Source organism: Amborella trichopoda, chromosome 2 (genome assembly GCF_054954075.1).
Source record: "Amborella trichopoda isolate Santa Cruz 75 chromosome 2, AtrichopodaSantaCruz75HAP2 v2.0, whole genome shotgun sequence".
In the NCBI taxonomy this organism is placed as follows: Eukaryota; Viridiplantae; Streptophyta; class Magnoliopsida; order Amborellales; family Amborellaceae; genus Amborella; species Amborella trichopoda.
In genome coordinates, this window is record NC_142337.1 from 5,587,045 (window position 1) to 5,612,173 (window position 25,129).

The following is a 25,129-nucleotide window of genomic DNA, read 5'->3' on the forward strand; positions in this document are numbered from 1 at the left end:
TAGAATGTTTGTTTGCGTTAGATTGCAGACTAGAGAAGGTAGGATAGAATGTTTGTTTGTATGATCAATTTTTTGGGACCACTTTGTGTCACATTAGAAATTACTTGTTATCCTGCAAAATTTGTTTATCAATTCTTGCTTCATGGGCCTATGGACAAGGTTTTTTATGAGCCCTTTTTATAGGAAATATATCAATAATTTATTTGAAATTTAAAACATTAAAAAATATTAACTATGAAAATTTGAAACAAATAATAACTAAATATTTCCATGAAAAGATCCCACATTCTTGGACAACTTGACCTTTCAAATTCCACGTTTACATAAAATGTTTTTTTAACCTAATCCTTTTACTAGGGCTCGGAATTTACCCGGACCGGACTACCATACCCAGTCTGAGTCCGGACCGGGTAAAACTCCATGTAAATTCCAGGACCCTTCCCGGCCTATTCCCACCCCTACCTTTTACTTCATGACAAAATTTCCACACAATTAGTAATTATTCTACATCAAATTGGGATATGATTAGGAAAATTAAGTTATTAATGCGATACTATCTGCAAGCACAATAATTTCAATATTATATGGATAATATCCCATATAATATCGACTTCCAAAGTTTCCAGGATAAAAGATCTGATAATTTCTCCCTAAATTATCAGCATAACCGATTAGTTCATTTTATCGACGATAATTGTCACTAAGGTTACTTGCATCAAGATGGCTCTAAAAGCTAATTAAGGCAAACGTGGAGCAATTTATAAGGGATAAGTGCATTAAAACGGTTGCATTGGATAATAACTTTTTTCAATTTGACTTTTGATCGGGCCGAGAATCCGGATCCACTGGGATCCGACTTTGGATCGTAAGTATACATCAGATTTGGATCCGAACGGATCTAAAATATTCAGATCCAGGTCTGAAAATATACATGAGATTTGGATCCCGATCTAGGCCCTATAGAATCTAAAAAGTTCTTTTATATATTGTTATATATATATAATACTATATAATAATATGTAATATATATAATATTTTAAAAATAGATGTATTAAGAAGCCCGCGTTTCTATGCGGTCTTGGGTCCATTTGGGAATACAGTTCCGAGTACTTTACAAGAAGATAATAATTAATTTTGGGTTTCTAAGCACTTCGTTTCGAGCATACAAACATCGGATGGTCATAAACCATTCTCAGAACGGACCTTAGACATGTAGAGTCCCTGAAATTTGTTATCTTTTTCTTTTTGAGGTTATAAGCAAGGTTGAGGAGGTTATGTCCCCAAAATTTGAAAGTTCTAAAAATATTAGTACATAGGATTTACGCTGGGGAATGAATGGCCAAAAAGCTTTTGCCGGAACATAAAATCAATCGACTATTATCAGTTTTTTTTTCTTTTTCTTTTTTTTTTTATTTGTTTCTTTTTTTCTTAATGTTGACTACTATCGGTTATTTAATATAGGGTTGGCGATTGGACCCAGTAAAAATAAAGAAAAAGCGGGCCAGACCGAACCGGCTGGCCTCGGCCCAAGCCCTACACTTAGGCCATAGTCAGCCATATTTTGTAGCTCAGGCCCTAGTTTTTTAAAGCCAGCCAGCCACCCAGCCGGCCCCTTGACACCACTAATTTAAGGTGATATGTCAAAACAATCAAGAACAAAGATTATGGCCATTTCCAAGAGGATTCCAAAGTATAATTGTAGATGGAGGAAAAAAGGAGAGAAGGAAACAAACCTGAAAACTTCATAAGCCAGCAATCCATTAAATTTCCCCTGTTTTGCTTAACCTCAGTTTATTTTCGATTCCTTTTTTTCACTGTGAAATGAAACGTTCTAGCAAAATGCAATAGGACTTTTTCTTATTAATGTCAGGTGTACCAGGATAATGCATTAAAAACAAGAACTCCATAACATAATCATACACACAAATAATATTTATTTACACTGTTTGGCAAAAAATAAACAAACGAAAGGATCTTTAGACCTGACCCATCTCTTTATGTAAACCAAGGTGCTTTCAACATGGTTAGAGAGAGAGCAAGAGAGGGGAGGAAAGATGTGCAGTCCCGACCCCGTTTACAGGGTTGAGAGAGAGAGAGACAAGGGGGAGGGGGAGAGAGTAGGGCGCAGTTGCAGGCTAAGTGCAGCATCTAGAAGTAGTCGCTTCGGTGGGTCTATCTGTAAGCATCATTCCTGATGGATTTTGCATAGGTTGCATACGAGGCAGCCTCTTTGCTGTAACACAAGTAGAACTTCAGGGACCAACATGAATGTGAAGGGAAGTCATAAAGAAAATCATGAATATAAGGGGAAGCTATGTTTGGGTGGACTACTAATCATAAGTAGAAGTATTTTTTAACAAAATGGTAGTTAACATTTTAGCGAGACCTTTGGTTCACTCCCTGCCTTCATATCATTTAACCCCATTTATTCTGAAATTACCCCAAAACACAGCAATCTGCCTACATATTTATAAAACAAAAATGTAATATAAAGTTTACAATGAACTTTCTGAAGGGAAGTAATCGGGTGGAAGAGTCACCCACCTGTTTTCTATAACGAAAGACCTACAATCATGGGAACCTATCCAGGTTTTGAGTGTGGAGCTACTTTTGATATTTCTACTGATATCCCACCTCGAAGTTGTATAGGGATTCCGATGCCTAGCCTTCTATATAAAAGCAGGTATGCAATTTCTTAAAGGGAATATTCGAAACTTCACAAAAAACAATCAGCAGCTTTGTAATATGTAAAGGATTGTATACAAATGAGACCATTAACCTTAATACACAAGGGTCACAAACACCCCAAACCATTGTATATACAGCTGGGATGTGTCATTTCTCCACACGAAATATCAGGAACATTCTCTAGCCTTCTATATAAAATCAGTTATGCAATTTCTTAAAGGGAATATTCGAAACTTCACAAAAAACAATCAGCAGCTTTGTAATATGTAAAGGATTGTATACAAATGAGACCATTAACCTTAATACACAAGGGTCACAAACACCCCAAACCATTGTATATACAGCTGGGATGTGTCATTTCTCCACACGAAATATCAGGAACATTCTCTTGGACACAGAAAGCAGTTAATGGCATGCTCCTAGTCACCCAATTTCACTTCTAATGGCTAGGATGATTATGACCTTTTCGTACCAAAGGTAAGCTTACTTTCCCAATATGTAAAACTGACAGGTTTCAAGTAACAACTAAAGTTTAATTATGAGCCTTAAAAGAATATTTACCAATTTCATAGAAAATGTCATTCACATTTATGGCAGTCTTTGCGGAGGTTTCCATGAAGAAGAGGCCATTGTCTTGGGCATATGCTTGAGCTTCCTGCAAAACCACATGGAACAGAACGGAGGTTACCTTTTAGAATAATCTTACCAAAGGATGAAAATACCATGCATTATGTGTAGCCACTATAAGAGTTGTCTTCTTTCTCAGCAAAATATTTTTTTTCTTTTATAGTTTTTTCCAGTCCATGAGCAACGAATTCAGTAACTTAATAGTGAATCTACAATATGGTACACAGTTAACTCCTTGAAGACAACAGGAAATAAAAACCTAGAGAGAGCCTGAGAGGAAACCATACTACTCATTTGGTACTTTAAATTCCATTTAGTTTACTCTGATTTCTAGAATTTCCAAAGAACTGATCAATAATCACCAGATCCATAAGATCTTGCCCATTACCAAGTCACCATGGAAGATCTTGAATATCTTTATCTCCTTATTTTACAACTCCCATCCCTGTTCCAAGTGGAAATTGCAAATATCAGTTAAAAGCAATCTCAGACTTAGTTGGCAGTCTTGCCTTGCTACATTGTGATTTATTGGATCGATCAACTAAGAAATTATCACTATATTTTTGCATTAGGATTTTGTCCATTTCCATCTGCAAAGGAAGTATTGATTTTCCATTTGATTAACTCTACTTGCTTTCCTTGAATAAATTTCTCCACGGCAAAGGACCATAGTGCAAGATTCTTGGCGATTAATTTTACAAGAACCACATTGTTTCAGTTTTTTTCTGTCACATTACTGAGACTTTCAGCATCTAAACAAGTTGAAAGTTAACAAGAGACCATTAATTTTAAAAGCCTCAAGTTTGCATCAAAGAGCAGGACAGCAGCTTTGTAGCAAATTGACTCAATTATTCTCTTATATTTCAACTAATTTGTTTAGCTTTGCAAACTCCTTATGAAATGGCAATGAGGGGCTATCTTCATAAAATATTTTCCCATAGCCATTTTCTAAATTGGAGGCATGATTGATGTATGCAAAAAAATCAACAAATTCAACACTGTAGTGACAGCATCCGAGAGAGATGGCTTGGTTCTTCACTAAACAAGCTTCATGACCTTTTCTGCACATTTCAGAACAGAGTTTTTAACTTTTTTTCTGCTATTTTTCAAATACAGCCCTGGACTTATCCCATAACCTGACCTTCAATTGAACTCCAAAACAGGCTTAACCAGGAAAATATGTTATCCATCCATAAAAGTCCGAGCTCCGTGGCCCCAGCCCAAGCCACAGTTCAAATATAACTGAGCACATGCACAGCAAACTAGAGAAAAAACAAGTCTCACACCTGTATCTTCTTCCTCGTATGAACCTTATCCAGCACTGAGTCTCAAGGGTCATAAGGATGATCTTCCATATATGGATCCAACCCAAATACTTTGCTCAATAAAAAAAGAACCCTGAGATTCCAGCCAAAACCAAGCTTAAACACTGTAAACTTTACCAATTATATCTTCCATGGTAAATTTTTTATAATGTTTCAGGAGACTTGAAACAGTCAAAATCTAAAATTGATATCATGAGTCAACAAATGTCTTGTCAATGGAGTTTGAAAGATTTCAAGTGATCCAAGGTTTGGCTGTCACTTAGCTCCGGAACCATCTAAACATAGAAAACAATTGGGGAGAAGTCTCTCCAGAGAAAATATTGAGTGGTGCGCAAATGTAGCTTTCATTGGAAAAGATAATGAAGAAAAAAAGACACAAATGACAGATATGAAGGACGTAGACACTGATGGTTTACTTTTGGTATAGAATAAGAGGGAAAGTTATCCCAAGCAAAAGCATCCATTGCTGCTTAATATCAAATAGTATGTTCATCGGAATCACAAGAATTTCATGACCATGCAAACTACATAGCTTTATTCGACTAAGGGATCTTGGAGTGAGAACAAGAATTGATGGTTAGAAAAGACAGCTTTGTTAGATTCAAATATCAGATCATGATATCTTTGAAAATTTAAACTATAGAATCTTAAGAGATATCAATAAATAGTTCCAAAGCATATCCGTTAGGAGGAACCAGTACTATGGCAAATGCCTTGACTAAGGTACTTGACCCCTGGCCAAGGTGAGTAACTCCGAGTTAGTCATGTACACCATCATAAAACGTAGAAAAGTTGAAAAAGAAAAGTAAAAAATTTCTAAAAGATAGTCAAAAATAAAAAAAGCTTAAAGTTTCAATATAAATCATTAGAAGACTTAAAAAGTTGAAAAAGTCTATAGAAGATGGACATTGTTTTAAAATGCAGCCACATCCGCGGTGATGCGGCCATATAATGCGCTATGTGCCTCAAAGCACATCGCATATGGGCACATATGCACTTTGGTGGGATGCACCCGCATATGCCGCGCATCCCACCACATAGCGCATAGCACATATGCCCTGCATAGCTAGTGGGCGAAAATAGTGCCCATGATAATGGGTATTTTTATCATTTTTCACCCCCAAAGGGAGGAAAAGGGTTTGGGGTATTGAACCCCCCAAAACACAAAAAACCCAAAACACAAAAAACAGCCACAAATGTGATTGTTTTTTGGTCAAACGAAGAGGAAAAAAATACGGCAGAAATTTTGTTTGAAAACAATTGTCAATTTGCTCTCGATGTTGGTTGGGCTGTTGAGTGGGATAAGCTTGGGCGTTGTTTCGAAGAAGGTTGAGCATAGTTTGTTAACTTATCGAGGATTTCAATGGCTGAGAAGACAACGATAATTTTTTCGATCAATTGCTAATTCTTTATTTCATAAATCATAACACTTATTTTTTGGGCAATTTATTCTTCACAATCTTCAAGTACTAAGGATCCGGATTGGAAATATGTAAAACTAAAAAATCCAAAAGATTAATATTATGTTATTTGTACTCGTTGTGCAAATTCTCATCGGGGTGGAGGCATTTTCCAACAAAAAGAACACTTTGCAGGTATTACTAGGGATGTCAGAGCATACCCACATGCTACCGAATAAATTAAAAGGAGATTAAAGAATACATGGATAGCTTCATGAAAACAAAAAGATCATGGATATGATAATATGATGTCTTCTAACTTCTAATGACTTCTATAAAGTTAGTTTCAAGTTTCTAGTTTCTAGTTTCTAGTTTCTATTTTCTACTTCTAATGTCTTCCATCAGCGGATTCAAAGTCTTCTATAAAGTTAGTTTCAAGTTTCTAGATTCTAGTTTCTATTTTCTACTTCTAATGTCTTCTATCAGCGGATTCAAAGTCTCTTACAGCTGACAATGTTAGAGCTAATGAATAAATTAAATACCTACTATCACATAAATCACCTCCATATTTTTTTTCCATGCATTAACCTATTTTTTAGATTTTTTGAAAAAAATTTATATATATTGACCGCATCGGGGTGATGCACCCAAATGTAGACCGCATCAACCCCCCCAACCGCATCGGGACCGCATCGTGCATTTTAAAACACGGGATAGACTAATGAAAATTTTGATTTATACTTTGAATATTTCTGAAACCTTGCACAAAAAAAAAGGAAAAGATATGGAAGTTCCCAAATCATCTTAAAAGCTATGAAAAACATCTAAAAAAGTATTTCTAGCCAATATATTTGTGATTTCTAATTTTTTTATATTTCTCAGCATTTTTAAAAAAACAATTTAGGAGGTTTTTGGTGCCCTTCGAGTTGGGCACCAAACACGTCACCAACTTGCCTCGTCACTAGGGCGGGGCCGAGTTACTCAGCCGAGTCCGAGTGGACTCAGCCAAGTCCAAAACACTGGGAAGAACAAAGCATAAGCATGTTGAGTGTTTGGGATAAAAAGGATCAATTCTTAGTCAATAAAATAAATGGAATGTGAAATCACACAAGCTTTTCAGGAATGTGAAACATATGAACTGAGAGCAATTAGGTAAGTCAACTACAAAAAGAGCCGTGGCACACTAACCAATGCTGCTAAATTGTTACATGGATATCAGAAAACTAGCATGCAAACAAAAAGAATAATACTATGTATACCTCTGGTGTCACCTTCCTTTTCTCTACCATATCACATTTATTTCCAGCAAGCGCCAAAACCATGTTCGGGTTACCTTTACAGAAACATGATTTCCATCAAATTATGAAGGACGTAAATTAATTAGCTTTACAAAAGCACTAATTCAATCAAATTCAAAAAGATTTGAAAACATTATTTTCCCTAATAACGAGTGTTTGAAAACTCTGCGAGTATGACTCAGACTTGCCCGAGTTGCTAGGACTCAGCAGCCTGTGAAGTCCGGAAGAAAATCAAAGGGAACCATTCGAGTCTCGCCAGTTCCCAGTTTTTATTTTTACTTTTTGTCTACTCTTTAATACTAGGCCACGTCTCACTCACACCCACCCAGTCAAGTTGCCTGACTAGGGCTCAGGACACTAGTGAGTCCTGACCCGAAATTTACAAAATTCTTTGAGAACTCATAAGAAAAATAGCTTCAATCAACCAAAAATTTACAAAATTCTAGAAAATTATTTGAAAATAAGTTAAAATGCACATCCTAATTTCCGAACAAGTGCAAAAGCAATCCATTATCTTGAAAGACCATATTCAGTACACAAGTTGTAGAAAAGTTCAAAGAACATGCCTATTATTGTAAGTTCAGGTAACCATTGCAGCATCTCAACCAAAAACATTTGAAAGAAGAAAAGTAGTACCATGTTTACAGCAAAATGGAATTTGAAGAAGCACCTACCTTGCCCTTGAAGTTCTTGCACCCATTTCTTTGCTCGAGCAAATGAATCCTATCAACAAAAACCAGAGAAGCCTCAATATACAATGAAAATTTTGAACAAAATCTTTTTCTATGGGTAGTTTTGTATTCAGTAGCTCAAAATAGGAATAAGCAACAGAAGTATCTCAAATAAGGCATTTTTAATCTTAATATGACAACAAGAATCCAAAATATCACACGTCATCATTGTTATTTTTAAACAGCAGATATAGCAAATACAGGCAATCTATTCCAAATGCCCAAAATACATTATAAATTACATTATTTTCAGCATATGCACTTGATATACAAAATGGCTGAAACTCACAATATATCAAGAACCACTCCTGACCCATCCAAAATAGAAATTAGGGGCCCATTTCAGGGGCATCTTCATCATAACTAGCATTATCAACTAAGTAAAGGTGTCAAATTGAATGCAACAGCCAAATTTGATACAATCCTCCCACAAGAAGGGCCTCAATAGGCAGAGCTTGCCTGCCTGCCTGCAAAGTCGGGATCCATGGACACTGCTGTTATCTCATCTGGAGTCATTGACATGCACATACAAGTAACTTGGATGAATATCAATGATTACTGCATATGTAATTTTCTGGTGCCTGTTGAAGACCACAGTTCTTTAACCAAAATAGCAAGTTGAGCCCTCAGACAAATTAACTTGGAGAGGCAGTACAGATCAAATCTAAAACACTTCCACACAGGTAGCCACAGAGTGTAGGAGCTAAGTTTCCTTATATTGTTATCTTTTTCTACAAGTTATTCTCGTTCATTATGAATTTAAGATAACCATTCTCAAGCTGAATGTCCCCAGAACTAGAGTTGTTTGACTGACGAGCCAAAAAACCAGTAAGAAGGGCAAGCTGCACTTTGGAAATCAGCGAGTTTTTAAGATTGGAAGTTGGAAATCTTTGGCATCAAGGAAAAAGTGGCATCCGAAAAATTTTAAGTTGGACTCCCCTTTTTTCTGGACGAGAAGCATTTCAACTCATTTATACTGAGATCTGCTTTTGCACATCTCCCACCCGGACCTGCAGCACGATTGGTCCCTCTGACTTCTATCTTCACACTTTTCTCCAGGCTAAATCAGTGCAAAGAGAAACAAGGCACAGTGATGAAGAGGCAAAACACCAAATACACCATAAACGTATTGTTCCTTGCTTACAATACCCAACCCCGATCCATTTCAAAAGAAACAAAAAAGGCGATTAGACTATGCCTTCTGTGTTCACACTTTTCTCCGGGATAAATCAGGGCAAAGAGAAACAAGTGAAGAAAAAGCAAAACATCAATAAACACAGTGTCCTTTGCATACCCAATCCATCTCAAAAAAAAAAAGAAAAAAGAAGAAGACTAGACTCTCTTTCTCATGGAACACTGATTTCTTCAAAGGCGCCCATGAATTAAAGAGATGATCTGCCATGAAAGCACCCTTTCTTGCATAGTATGACGCATCTCCATTTCACCAGAGTTATTCCCGCTTCCCCATCTTGAAGGCAGGTTTCTGGGTCATGGAGTGGGGTATATTGGAGCTTTTGTGTGGTGTTCTGGTTCAGTTGATTTTTGAGGTTTTGGGCATACCTTTGGGGCTCTTGTGAGTGTTTTGCTGTGATTTTAAAGAATGAAGGTTATGAGACAGAGGAGGTTTGCATGGGGTTCAAGAGAGAGAAAGGGGAGGAGTGTTGACAGCTGAGGAAAGTTGGCGATGAGCACGGCTGGCATAAGGAGAAGATGAAAAAAATGAACAAGAAATAAAAAAAGAGAGTAACCAAGGCCTCGATCAGTGACCGTAAGGTAAATGACCCTCATACACAAGATTCAACAGAGACCAAGAGAAATTGAGAAGTTTGTGATGAAACGCTTGGAACCTCTAAATTTATTCAGTACTTTTTTTCTGAACCTCTAAATTGATATTGAGACTTGATATTGATCATGCAAATTGATGATCAGGGTCTGCCGAATTCTTTCCTTGTCTTATTTTCATTTTCAAAGGTCTGCCGAATCTTTCCTTGTCTTATTTGCATTTTCAAATTTTCACCCACAATAATTAATAATATTTTTTCTCAATTCAGTGATTAGCTTTTTATTTAACTATTTTCATAAAACAGAGTGCTGTTATGTTTGATCCGATGGTCGCTCTTACTTGTATTGTAGGGACCTGCAATATTGATATTTTTCATAAGGATGCCAAACAAATATTTCATGTAGATAGCTGCTCTTAACCTTTGATTCAGCCAAACAACTTAGTAACTGTAAACTAGAATTAAACATTTTGTTACTTTGGAGACTGCAATACTTGGAGGATCTTTTAGGATGTGATTGCTAGGCTTCCCAATCTTTTGATGCTTCTTGGTGAACAGGCAGTCTCAGCCTCTTAGGCACTTCCATGGAGGCATCTCCACTCCCACTTCATGGCCTAATCTCTCTGCCATATCCACTAGTTATCAATCCTGAGCACCAATACCCAAAGTTATAATCTTGAACAAATTTGCTTAATGCTCTTTGATCAGAGATCAATCAAAACCACTTTAAGAAGACACTGACATATCGTCTATGCACTAAGTCAGAAGTTATATCATTCCCAAACTCTCTTAAAGCCCTCAACCGCCCAATACTATCATGCTGCTAAGAACACCTATAATCAAAGTCAACAAAGACGGAGAGGGAGGTCCATGTCATAGCCTTAACGAATTCAGGAAGAATTCAAGGGAGTCATTAAGCAAATCGAGTGACATGGTTGAAACACAATACCATGCTGCAATCAGTCCATGTCAAAGGGGTCCACCTCCATTTCACAGGGAAACATCAATGATCTGGAGTTCTATAAACTTTTTAAAAAGACACCCACTATATATGAGGTAGAATCACCAACCATAGTTATTGCAAGACCCACTCATGATGTAGACTGTTTTTCAAAGGCATTAGTTCTCACCTGAATGTCCGTTTGAAGTGATTCAAAGTTTAAATAGAAGATCTCTTCAAGACCTACGTCACTTATCTTTGTGGATTTCTCATAGTTCGGACATTGCACGCTTCAAATGTGGTTGAAAGTCTGCTGGGAAAATCAATGACAAATTTTGTGCTTTTAGTGGCCGTCACTTGGTGTGACGGTAAAAGGCTCAGGTAGCCAGCGCAAGAGCGTGGGTTCGAGTCCTGAGAGCAGCCACTTTGTGCATAAGTCAAAGGTTAGGACCATTTCCAGCCCACCCTTCCTGGGACCCTGCTTAGGCAGGACCAGCACCGGGTTACGGCCTTTGTGTACGGCCCTTTTAGGTGTGTCCGCCTTCTTTCTTTCCATTATTGAGTCCAAGAAACTGTAGGGCATGGAACTTAGGCAATCTTCTAGAAAGATCAATCTTCTAGAAGACAGTGGGCTCCATTAATTGGAAAATAGAGTGTCTTGAAATTTCAGTAAGTTGTTTCTTTCCTTATTTTGCAAGTTAGCTTCCCAATTTTGTTTGAGAGTCTAAAAAGATTTTATTCGTGTTATTTACAGGTGGCCCTAAACTATGAAATAACTAGTTACCCAATTCTAAAGTATCTACAAGAATAGGAAGTCGAGGAAAATACAGACAGCTTGACTCTCAATCCGATGTATAGTCCTACAGCCAAATCAATCAAAGTTGAGTAATAAATTTTGTGTTTCAATTATGGTGAGATGCAACCATTTCAGGAAATATTCCCCAACTTTTTCGATAGAGAGAGTAATTATACTAGCATACGTCTGGGTGAGTCCATGCAAAAGTCAAAACCTTTTCTTGTTTTGGTGGAGAGATTCCCAAAATTCTTAGCTTGTGGATTAGAGGTTCTGTATAGATAAGCCTAGATCCCCTCTTCTTTCCCCTTTTGCATGGCACATCCCCATCCAAGATTTCCCCACAACCAAATTATCCCACACAAACACTTCTATGAAATCTAGCCATAAATCTCCAAGCCTTAGGCAAACTAGCTCAATAGCCACCCTAACCAGACCTACCCACCGTAATCTTCAAACAAAAGCCCTAAATTTCCTTTGCAACCATCATCATATCCTTGTTAAGTTCCAGCAATGTATGCCCACACAAAAAGCCTTTAACAAAACCATAATCATGCCTTAGTCATACCAAACTTTCCCATAAACCTAGCTTAAGTATTAGTTCTTTGGGCCGCCTGTTATTCACTCTTACTCAATATAGGAGACCTTAAGACTTCCAAAACTCTACTGTCCCAATCATTGTAGGAACTAAAAATCCTTTAAAACTCCTAATCCTAACATAATTAGAATTCCCAATGGCACCTCCTCTGCACCACATCGATTCAATGTCATCCAAAATCTAAAGCATATGAATAATTGCAATATAAACTTTGTCCAACTGCTTGAAGTTAATTTATCGGAATTTCACTCTCCACTAAGTAATCACGCTATGTTACTACCACTAACAAAGACCAAATCTTGCAAAATGGTAACAAACCATAGTTGCTAGATTGTCAAATGAATCAGGGAAGCAATGTGAGAAATGAAACAGGGAAAGTGCAATTAGAGGAAACAAAGTCAAATAACACGCAAGAAACATATCCAGTGTTGAGGAAAACCACCAGAAACCATTCTAACACCCCTCACAATGTTTAAATCTATTTAAAGGACGAAACTATCAGATGTTTAGACCAAAAAGAAATATAAAAATTTAGAGATCCATATGCGGCTGAGTTAAAAAAAAGAGGTAAATGTACCAAACGTTAAACACAAATACCACCAAGATTTCTCATTAGCATGAAGACTTTTTCAACCCCAAAAATCCCAAATTATCCCGCAAACCAAAAATATTGTGCAGCTTTCTTCAAATTTATCTTAAACCAATACAAGATCAACACACAATGTCCAATCTAAGCTTCTAGCAGACCATTACTAACACAAAATAACAAGCATAACAAATAAAACTCATGTACCTTCAAACAAAGAAAAGGTAAAATAGAAACTAAAAAAACCAAAGAGACATGTTCTTAGCAACAAAATGAAATAATTGGCATTATGACTCACAGGGTTCGTTATATCAAATACAATGATAGCTGCTGCAGCTCCTCTGTAATACATGGGAGCCAGACTGTGATACCTCTCCTGCCCTGCTGTATCCCATATCTCAAATTTCACGGTTGCATCATTGGCTGCAAGTGTTTGAGAGAAAAAAGCGGCACCAATTGTTGATTCCTACAAAACCCAAGAGTTCAAAATACACACAAAACACAAGAGAGAGAGAGAGAGACAGAAAGAGGACTCAAAAAATCATTTAAGAGGAAGAGAGAGAGATCCAACCTGAAATTCTAGGAATTGTCCTTTGACGAAGCGCAAAACCAGACTGGATTTACCAGCTCCCATGTCACCAAGAAGAACCTAAATTCATCATAAAATAAAAGACAAATATTTTATATACAATGAATTTATCAGACACGATCCAATTTTAACCACCAAAACAAAAATTGAAAGGAAATAAACTCAGAGAGAGAAAGAAGAACAGAACAAGTAAACAACCACGATCTGAATACCAAAGAGGACATGCATCCAGACAGACGGAAACGATGAACAAAATATGATTTTAGCCCACCATTATCGGATTTAAACGCAATGCAAGACACTTAGAGAGAGAGAGATCCCAATGAGATCGGAACTCTGAATTCACACGCAATGTTCCGATTACCAAGAAATAAGACATCTAGAGAGAGAAAGGACATAAAAAGAGGGATCCGCCATGCATGATCTAATCAAGACCTAATAAAGATATCTAGAGAGAGAGGGTAAAAAAGAGACAAAAAATCAATTAAAAATGTAAAAAAACAGGGGGCAACATTACCAGCTTTGCGTTGAGGTTCTTGTTCCCCAAGGTAGCCATGGATTAATATTTGAGTTCAATGGTAGTAACAATGGCTGATTTATGAAGGAATTCAATTTTTTCCTCTTCTCTCTCCTCTTTCTCTCTCTAAGTCTCCGTGTTCTTCAAAGACGACGACTCTGAAATTGGAAAAGGATAAAGAGAGAGAGAGAGGGCAGCGAAGGTTTCGGAAGAAGGCACAGGTTTTTAAATAGTTATTGAAGCTATGCAATTGTGAGACGTGACTATATAGGCGTTGCTTAGTTGCTTGTTCACAAGTTCTTTGGCGGACAGCATGCTCACGCGGGAGCACAGATTCGTTTTGACATAAATTGGAACTCTCGAATGATTCCTTATTTTATACTTAGTTAAGAGGTCACAATGAGTCTTCTTGTCAATAAAGATTTTAAATTGGGTGGTTATACACTCTAGGCCAATCATTGGGTGGTTATACACCCTGAGCCATCCAATTAGACATCCAAGGCTTAGGAGTGATTGTGATATGACAACATATAAACCCATTTAATGGAAGAACAAAATAGCCGGAACTAAGTTTTTTTTATTCTTTGCTTGTGATATGATAATGTACAAACCCATTTCCTAGAAGAACAAAATAGAGGAACTAAGTTTTTTTTTTTCTTCTTTGGTTTGAAAAGCAAACCTTTATTATTGCTGGACACAAAATAATGCATTAAAAAAAGGAAAAAGTTTATATAAGTACGAGGCTCTAAACAATCAAATTAGGATGTATCTCAAAATTTTCACTAAAAAAGATTGTTTTGATGCTCAAATTTGATGCATGGACATAGAAAAAAATAGATTTCAAGTTTTGGAAATAGTGCATCTTGTAATGCATTTTTTTACTATCAATTTTCAAGATTATCGAGTTTTCATAGGTCCACTCGATCTGCATTATTTTTTAAACTTTAAATTTTATAATTGTAGATGAAAATATATTTTAAGGCCGTCACAGAGATTTCCAGTAGTGAAACCACACTTTTTGACACTATTTGAAAATGCACTTTTTATACAAACTGCACTCTCTATTTACAGGTTATGTTAGATTACTCATTATAAAGCATTTTATAATTGTCCTCAATAAATTTTAGACATATATATACCCTTATTTTGTATTATAATATTTTTTAATTAATATACTTTTAGTCTTTATGAGAGGTGTAATATCGTCTATATATCACCCATGCATTAGTGTACTCTATGTGGGTAATGTTAGCCCTATAGGGATGATGTAGCACCTTTTAATGAAAAAAAATATCTATACTAAAAAATATTATATTACAAAACCAGGGTATATAAATGTTCAAAATTTGTTGAGTATGATTATAAAATTCTAGTATGAACACCATAATAGAACCCTTCATTTATTAGATATTTATGTAAATTTTATAGAACTGACCATTTATTTATTTGAGAGAAGTTCGTCTTTATTTTTGTAAATCATCATTGTTCGACGTTTTAAACTAGCATGCCTCTTTATTTTCATTTCTCTCTCCTATTATCGTTTAAAACTTCAACTATTTTACATGCAATTTTTTGTGGAAATGACCCCTCATTTATATTAAGAGAAACTCTTCTTTTTTTTTATTTCTCTCTATCTCTTTTTGTATTTATAAAGGACAAATTTTTATAAGGCCTAGACGTTACGAAAACAAAGTAAAGTTTCACCTCGAATCCTCATCCAGAAAGTACTTTGGGCATCAAGGAATCAAGTTTGGGTCAAGTAGCAATTGGGTTTTCATAGTACCATATCTCAAGTTCCATTCTTATGTAACCTTGTCCAAAAAAAAAAAAGACGGTACTTTAGGCATAAACAATCTTCATGATGACTCTAAAATAAATTTCGAACACTGACTATAAATTTTGAAGCTCGAAGAATGGTACAAATTTTGCGTCAGTGAATAGTTATTTTTAATACGTAATGGATGTTATAGATAATTTGTTACAATATATATTATTTTTACTGTTTGAAATCTTATTTTTTTTCGCAACCATAATGGTCAATGCCGAGATGACTCATTTGAAGGTTTTTTGATGCCAAAATAGCAATTTTTGATGAATTTTAGGACAAAGGTTTACTTATTTTAATAGGATTGCAGCCCTATCAAATTATTTTTCATTTCCAATTACTGATTTTTCTCTCTGACAAGGCAATTTTTCATCTTCAACTCCTGCTTGCGTAGAGCTTGTCCACGAGTCCTCTGCCTTTCCCTATTCATTTATCTTTCATGACGTTTTTTAAGTGATGTAGTTATCTTGCTTTTCTAATTAACTACTTTATCTCTTCCTCTCTCCTATATTCTCTTTCAACCTTATCTCAACCTCCAAATTTGATCATAACAAGCAATTTTGGTATAAAAAGTTCTTAAGATTATCCAAAAATTTATTTTCATATTTTAATATAAAATATTAAACTCTCAAAATGGTTAAAATCAAGTAGATATATAAATATACGAGAATCTTGAAAACAGACGGTCTAGATAATGTTTTGTAAAATGCATTATTTTTGGGACTCAAAATTTATTTATTTATTTATAATGATAGTCATACATCTTGATGTCGAGATGATTCATTAGAGGGTTTATCAACATTATAATAACTTTTTTTAATAGATTTTTGAAGTATATCTTTAATTATTCGATCTAATTTTGCATTTTTACATACACTTTTTCCAAAGTTAGGTAAAAAAAATTTATTTTTAAATTAAAGAATTACAATAGTACAAAATTACAAGGTTTACAAAATAACGATACGTAAAATAAAAGGGGTATGGTTTGTTGCAACCTTAAACAAACCAAGGCGTACCTCGAAATTTTATTATAAAATGTAATTTAGGTATAAAAATTTATTGAGATTTTTAGAAAAATTATTTTCATATCTACTTATAAAATTTAAAAATGGTTAAAATCAAACGTATCTATGCACATATGAAAATCTTGAAAATGAACGATCTAGATTATATATCGCAAGATGCACTATTTTTTGGACTCAAAACTTTTTTTTTTTTTAATGACGATACAATCAATTAGAGAGTTTTTCAACATTAAAACAACATTTTCCGAAATTTTTTATGAGGATTCAAAAGATTTATTTTTTTTTTTTTAAAATTCCTATATGTCCATGTCTGTCGATACAATCAATTAGAGAGGTTTTCAACATTAAAACAATCTTTTCCGGAATTTTTGATGGGCATCTTTAAGGTTACAACCTCATAAACTTTTTCCAAATAAACAAATCTACGTCTCTCTCCTGCTTACATTGCAACAGGCTAAAGCTCTCTTGTTCTATCAACAAATGGTCGACTCTCTTCGTCTGGACTCCTCACTGTCGGTGCTGAGAATTTTGAATTTCATAGGGCATGGATTCCTCCTCCCAACCCACTTCAACAAATCGCCCTTCTCTCGTAACCCTAGCCCTAACCAGCTTAATCGACCTCGACACCAGACTCTCTCTCTACCTCCACTCCCTATTCCTCCCCTTTCCTCGCTCTCTTCTCAAGCTTCTGGAGATCTCAGGTGATGGCCGGTTCTGGTTCCCCATACCCATCTCTCTCTTTTGGTTCGCCGACCCCAAACTCAAAATTTTCTCTCTCTTCCTCCTCGTCGGCTCTCTTCTCGACCTCGCCCTCGTCGGCCTCCTCAAATTCACCATCCGGCGACCACGCCCCGTGTACAACAAGGGAATGCACCTAACTGTGGGGGTCGATCACTGGTCCTTTCCCAGCGGTCATTCTTCGAGGGCTTGTTTCGTTGGTTTCTTTCTGTGGCTTTGTTCTGATTTAATTGAAGAGTTTTTTGATGGGTGGAGCTTCATGTCTGGTTTGAAAAGTTGGGAATTTGTGCGTGGTGATTGGATGATCGATTTGCATGGCGGGTTTCGGTTTGCAGGGCTTGTGGTGTTGTGGTCAGTGGCAACGTCCTTCTCTCGGGTTTTATTGGGACGGCATTTTGTTCTTGATGTAATGGCTGGTGCAATGTTGGGTGTTTTAGAGGCTTTGTTTATGTTTCATTTTTTCCGATGGTACTCGAATTGAGGATGCCTCTATTGTCTGATTTTTGTTTCAGGGCAAGAGTAAGTTACTCTTTCCCTATGCTGGATAATTCAATTATTTGGGGAAAAAACCACCTTGATGTTTAAATTTCTCTCTCGCCGTTGTTATATGTTTGCACATTTGCTCTCCTGTTATATGTTTGCACATTTGATTGGAAAATCAGGAGTATTTTATTTTATCGATACGAGCTGCTCTTGATTTTCGATTTATTATGTGAATTAGTGGTGAGGAGACAAGGAACACAATGTGCTATTGTAATTTCTGGCTTCTGTATTCTCTAAAGTTTGAGAGAGATTTCGAGATGTTATAAATTCTTAAATTTTGCAGTGCACTAATTTTGAGTGTGGTCATATGTTCTGGTGATACTTATGATGATGGATCAAGAAGTTTGGTGTATGGCATTTGTCGATAATGTATCTCTTGCCTTCATGCATATGTTTTTTTTTTTTTTTAATCTAGTATATTTGTTTATTTTTTGAGTTTTTTCGGTGTTTTTCTTTTGTTAATTAGAAATTTGATTATAATTTGTTGATCTTTTCTGATGGAGTTGGTGTTCCTTTGGATTTGATTGATTAGTTTTATTGGAATATCAAATCCCAACTCTCTTACATGGCCACATGGGTTTCTTTTGATATCAGAGACAGTGCATGCTAACTCTATTGCCTTCGTCAATTTCTATTGCATAAGTTTATGTTTCTTTTCCTTTTCCATTTATTCATGAGGTAAACATGGATCCTCAAGAAAAGCATACAAAGTTGAATATTATTCCTTGATACTTTCTGTGTCGACATGGTAGATCATCATTCACTGAAAATGTTAGGCTATTATTTTTAGAATTGAAATGATATCTTGAAGGTTATGAAGGCTTTTGTATGAGGCCTTTTTATTCCAGCAGTTAGAAGAAACCAATGAATTGAATTGCTTCACCATCAAAAGATTTGAACAAATATTGTGGGACAGTGTTTTATTCCTTCTTGGTCATGTCTTTTGCTTCTTACATGATTAGAGGCACGAAGCCATCAAAGTTAATTGTATTCTTTTATTTCTACTTTCTAAAATTTGTTATCTTTTTGATGGTTAGGCATACAACTACCATGAAAATCTAACTCATAAATGCCCTTGTATAGGTTATTCCAGGTGACTTGGCTAACCAATATTGGTTATATATATGACCAGCACAATCTCAGTAAAGTATGTCGATCTTTCTTTTTGACAGTCTGCTTTTTTTGCACTTTGGCTAATGCTAGTTGATCCTTAGCCTAACATACTGATTTCTTGCACGGTTTCTCTCTAAATTGGTGAAAATTCACAAAAGTGTTTTTGAAGGTTAGAGTTGCAGAGGAAGTTATGCCTGCTGACCCTAAGGAACCTTCAATATTTTATTTGGTTTTTTGTCAAAAAAGGGAATACGTTAATTAGTTTTTGGACTTCATTTGGAATCTGCATACTAAATTTAGTTAAAAAGCAAAAGAAAATTTTAAAAAAGAAAACCTTGATGATCTGGACTTAAAACTAGAAGCTTGTAAATTGGTTTTTGTTGATCTTTATATGGAGTGAATGTTTAAGGATCTTGCTGAGTCATTTATTTTGACTGAAACTAGCCCTTGAAATATTGTCCCTTAATTTAGTATCATGCTATCACTCCATAATTGAAATTGCAGACAGGTGATGTCCATTTTCATTAATGAACAATGTACATATGATACATGTGACTTCCATGCAATTCATGGACTTGAAAAGGGAACTGAGTGCATAAAAGAAACTGAGTTTGGATGCAGATTAGTGAGTTTATAGAGGTTTGGCAATGTGCATCGCATATCATATTGGCATAAAACTCTCGTGGAAGCTTATTTCATGATTGAGATGACACATGACAGTTTGCTTTTTGCTCAAAAGATACCTAACTGATACATGGATTATCTAGCTTAAGTTCATGATAGTAAGGCTCATGTTTGTGCCACATGCATAACCAATTGGAAAGTTTTGATTAGATGGATGGTCTGATCAGATCCCCATCGGCTATTTGTGGAATACAATACCATCTCTAATCTTTTTGGGGTGCAAATCTGGCCTAAATCCTGCATCCTTTGACTGAAGTTATTCATTTAAGTCGCTCAACCTGAAAGGTAATGACAAGTGGTCAATAATCTATTGATCTCAAAGCAATTTCTTTTGATCTCTCTGTTTTTTATTTCGTTTTTTTTGAGATGCTATTAATAGAAATAAACCTATTATTATGAGGCCTGATGTGTTAATTATTTACAGCAGGTTTCTGTGTTTTGGTTCTGTATGCTGCTGACATCATAAATATGATTTTACTTGTGTCTGTATTGGTTGTCTTTAATGTATCTCCATCTCTTTCTCTTCCTCTAAACTGAGTTCGGTTTTAGCTTGTTAGAGATGTTATATCTTGTTTAACAACATATTAATGTGTTCTGATCATTGGATGGGTCCATTTCTTGGTATGGATAGCCTTGCAGTTTAATTGCTCTGTGAATTTGTCTTTTCTAAGTTAGTGAATTTTAACATTTTGGGGTTTAAGGCAACAAGTATTTTTTGTAATCAGAGATTTAGTTGAAAAAAAATAAAACTTTGTATTCCGGCTCGTCATAGAGATGGTTTATTCAAAGAGTGTGGAATTCATTTGAAGTGCTGGGTTGAGGCCAGTAGTTTAGTACTGGAATTTCCTTTTTTATGCTGAGTAACTCCGTTCCAGCTATAGTAGAATTTTCAGAGTGGCCTTTGGTATGGAGATAAGCCAAATAGGTAAACAACATTTCATGGACTTCATTTGATGTGTTGGTTTGAGGCAAGCACTTTATTTCCCCCGTCTAATTTTCATTGCAAGTACATTATTTATTGGGAGTAATTAGTTTATTCAGACCTTCATGCCTTTGCAAATCAAATTTTTCTAGAATTCACTTGGGTTTCTGGTATTGTTATCATTTCCATTCCTGCATATCATGTTCGTTCAATCTGCCACATTAGATTTATATATTTTGAGTTGAAATTCCTGTTCTCCGCTACAAGTACAATTCAAACCAAATAATGTTAAAAAATGAGAGGCATGATTCTTTCAGTATAATGTTTTCTGTTGTGTTTCTTTCCTCTAGTAGTTTATTCCTGTAGTTCTCTTTCATTAATCTTGATAAAATTACCTGTTTGCATATTTGCATGTGCAGTTTGACATGTTCACTCATCAGATGAAAGATGAGTGGGGACTAGCAACTGATGGGTAAGCCATATTTGGAAGTGATGGTTGTTCCACTTTGTATCATCACTGTGCATATGTTCTTGGACAATATTGATTTTTAACTAGTTGTCTTTCATATAGAGGGGATACCTACATTTACTAATATCATTAAAATTTATGTGCCGTTGTGCATTTCAAGCCATGTGACCTCTAAATGCAGTGATTAGAGAACTTCAGATAAATTGTCTAGTGACAAACATGAAGAGTATATTAATTATTTCCTAGCATTTGTCTGTTGCATAAGCGCTGGCTGTGAAATAGGTTGGAGCTGCTGCATAGCAGACAATTGGAACGAGAGTTTCATATAGCCCTTCAAGAAGTCGGGTTCGCTTTGTAATGCAATGAGCAAGAACTGGATTTTGTATGGGTCTCAAATGTGGCAAGAAGGCTTTCTTCCATACACGAAACTGAATATGCCATCATTTCAGTGTCAAGGATTGTTCATGAGATAATGTTAGGAGGGGAAAGAAATTGGGTACTGGTTTATAGAAAAATGAAAAAACTAAAAGAAAAACAAGAACTAACAAGAAATGTTAGATAGTAGCTTGATGGTGATCTGGTTCTTGTGGAAGTGCCCCAACCTGAATCTCTCTCCCGGTTAGTATGCTATTTTTAAAGATATTTGACTCTCTCTCCTGGTTGGTATGCTATTTTTAAAGATATTTGACTGGATTGTGATCGATGTGCTCTGTTTTTTTACTATGTTCTTGTGGAGGTATATATAAGCAGTATTATAGAATTTTATTGAACCCTTTTGACTATGTTGCTCACCTTCTCATTTGTCATCCACCTAAACATAAACAGTGTACACAAGTTACAAAAGGATGATACTTATAAGTCAACGAGATTATGATTCCTTGAGAATACAACCAATCTGTATAATTTCCTAAGTGTATGTTGAAAATACTTAGGGGGTGTTTGACACGTGGAGTTTTGGGGAGTGGAACAAACTCTACCACAAATTATGGAAGACGATTCTTCCTTCACTTTAGATGGAAGGAAGGTCTTCTAAAAATGAACTCATTTTAACACTAAAAAAGAGTAGCGTGGAAGGCTGCCCTTCCACTTTACAGCTTCCACACAATGATATCAAACATGGAGGTGGGACTCCCACCTCCGAGTACGAAGGTCTTTTAAGTACGGGAAACTTCTCAAGAGTAATTTGTGACCTCATTTATCATACCTGTATCTAAATACAGGTTAAAAAATCCTAGGTTTGTTCCTTGTAAGCGCCAGAGAATCTCGCTGGATATTTCCTTCAGTTTTGGTTTTTTCTCTCGAACTTGTAGGATAAAAAGTTTCATCAAATAAAAGCCATGGACACAATATTGGGAACAACTCTTACTTGTAAGGAATAATTGTGAAAGGCAGGTATCTCTAACCTAGGGAGACCCTCCAGAAATTGACTAGTCATGCAATCAAGGTGTCCCATGGTAAGCTTCTTCAAGTTGGAACTTGGAACTTTTACTCGGACTTATGTGACTAATTTTGCCTGTGAAACACAATGACAGGAGCCTTGGGGCCTGAATTTTGGCATGGGAGAGGCCATAACATTCTATTAGTTTTGTTGTCTGAAATTCTGCTCTCCAAGAAGCCAGAGATTCCAATATGATATCGTTCGGCAGTACCCTAAATAGATTGAGAAACTTGAGATATCACAGAACCTTGTTATCGAGGGTTCAAGTGTGCAATGAAAACGAGGAAGAGTGTTATATGAAAACGAGGAAGAGTGTGTTCTATATCGCTTCATAGGATTGAAGTCAATGGCGAGTTTTTGCAGGCCGATTCTTGTTAAGAAAAGTACCCATCGATCAATATCATATTGATTTGCTTCTTTATATAATTGGAAATTTTGAATGGGTCCAGTGGAGAAAAGGAGCTTGATCAGATAGGACCAGCCAGTCGGACTTTTCCGAGAGGCTGAAAGGGTTTGTATCATCCTTGATGTTCAGGACATGAGTAGAAACCCAATCATGCCTCCATCTGTAAGACAAGATTTAAGTTCAGCATGTTTTTCTAGTGGGCAAGAAAAAGAGACTAGAAACTAAGATCTTATCTAGTGGAGAGGTGATCTTATGATTCCTATCAGGTCCTCCTAAAAGACTGCCAATTGAAAGAAGGGTAAATGATTGGACTATCAGGGAATAGGTTAAAAAGAAAAAGGCAGCTTTGGTAAAAAAAAAAAAAAGGGGTTAGGGGTTCTCTGTCTATTTTTTATTTTTTTTAAGTTAACTTGGGGGATATACAATTAAGCTTTTCATATAAATAAAGAACTCCATTTAGTTGAACTAGCAAGAGGCACGTGGTTTTATTATATTTATTATTGAATAATTGTATCATGCGGGCTGGATCACATTTGTACAATATGCGAATCAGAGGTATAAAGCATTTATCTTTAAGATGGATGCAAATAGGTGGTCCATGTAAAAACATGTGAAATTAACGGTCTAAATGTTTTTTTAGTGGAATTATTATTTTTAGTTTTCAAAATTTATTTAGTTTTTCATATTCATGATCTCTCATATCGAATTTTATTTCAAAAATAAATTTATTAAAGGGCCCGCATTTCTACATATATGGGTTTGGCCGCATGCTAACCGCGTCCTTTATTATTTGAATCCTCGTCCTTTATTATTTGAATGTTATTGGTAAGCGGATTTGTTATTGCGAATAATATAAGATGATTAAACGCTTGATCGTTTTTCTTTTTTCTTTTTTTTGGTGGTAAATAACGCTTGATCTTTCTTACAAAGCAAAATATCAAGGGCTGGGAGTTTAAGGATTAGATTTTTAATGCCCTCAAAATAAGAGAGAATCGTTCTTTTCATGAGTTTGGATGGAGATAAAAAGTTATTAAAAGGATAGTGCTCATTGCTAGTTAGAATCCCAATTTAACATTATGAGTACGGAAAACTTGTTTTTTTTTTTTTGACAATAGAGTATGGGAAAACTTGTACTTTCCCGTCATATATATATTTTTGTATATGCATTGTATCCCAGCCATTCGATTTGAATGGACGGTTGAGATGGCCCCAATCACAAAGTCACGCCTGAAACTTTTTAAGGGTATTTTAGTCATTTTATTTTATATGAATTATTTTTAAAAATATTTTTATTTTAGTTCAAGTTATTTGAAATTGTAAAAAAAATTAAAAATTTAAATTCAATTACAAAATATTACCGAACTATAGTTCTGACCTTCATATCGGCCCAAATTTAATTTGGGCATTTGGGTTTATACTATTCCATCAGCTGGCGGGCTGACACTAGCTTTTTCATATATATATATGAAAAATGCTGAGATTAGCTTACTAGTTCATATGAACATATGAGCGCAACAGTCCAGATTCAAAAATGAGATTAGCCCACTAGCTCATATGAACATATGAGCCCAACGGTCCACATTGAATCTGGGCCGGTCTGACAATCATGATCCCATTTCGTGTTTGAATTTTAATTTTTTTTTTCTACAAATCAAAATAATTTGAAATTTTATGAGTTCATTCTTCTCATCAAGACGTACTTAATAAAAATATTTTAAAATTAATGCGTCCACTCCTCTTGTAAACTCATACCCACAATAAATATAAAAATGGTGGGATTTGTGTAGAACCTAGGCTCTAAACAATCAATTAGAGCCTACCTTCAAATGGTGCCGAGAAATGTAGTTTCAATACTGGAAGTCTTTGTGATAGCTTTAAAATATATTTTCCACATTTATTTATAAAGTTCATAGCTTAAAAAATAGTGTAGATCGAGCATATCTATGAAAACTTGAAAATCTTGAAAATTGACTGTCCAAAAATACATTAAAAAATACATTATTTCCAAAACTTGAAATCCATTTTTTGTCATGTCCATACATCTTGATGTTGAGATGATCAATTTGAGGATATTTGGGCATCAAAACAACTTT

The 25,129-nt window shown here is 35.5% G+C and overlaps 2 protein-coding genes across 3 annotated transcripts; one reads left to right on the plus strand and one right to left on the minus strand.

The window, feature by feature from the left end:
• Positions 1–1,888: 1,888 nt before the first annotated feature.
• Positions 1,889–13,970, minus strand: LOC18443104 (ras-related protein RHN1). 2 transcript variants are annotated; one of them, XM_011628318.3, is made up of 7 exons: positions 13,874–13,970; positions 13,339–13,416; positions 13,066–13,233; positions 8,013–8,061; positions 7,300–7,373; positions 3,250–3,343; positions 1,889–2,233 (listed from the first exon to the last, which is right to left on the minus strand). In XM_011628318.3, the coding sequence occupies exons 1-7, from the start codon at positions 13,910–13,912 to the stop codon at positions 2,136–2,138; spliced, it is 600 nt and encodes a 199-aa protein (XP_011626620.1). In that variant the 5' UTR covers positions 13,913–13,970; the 3' UTR covers positions 1,889–2,135. The 2 variants fall into 2 exon arrangements, with proteins under 2 accessions (XP_011626620.1, XP_088713708.1); XM_088857582.1 differs by lacking the exon at positions 7,300–7,373.
• Positions 13,971–17,164: 3,194 nt separating this feature from the next.
• On the plus strand, positions 17,165–18,047 carry LPPBETA (Phosphatidic acid phosphatase (PAP2) family protein). The gene has a single exon (XM_006853304.4). It carries the CDS (start codon positions 17,268–17,270, stop codon positions 17,940–17,942), a length of 675 nt encoding a protein of 224 aa, XP_006853366.1. The 5' UTR covers positions 17,165–17,267; the 3' UTR covers positions 17,943–18,047.
• The last annotated feature ends 7,082 nt before the right edge of the window (positions 18,048–25,129 follow it).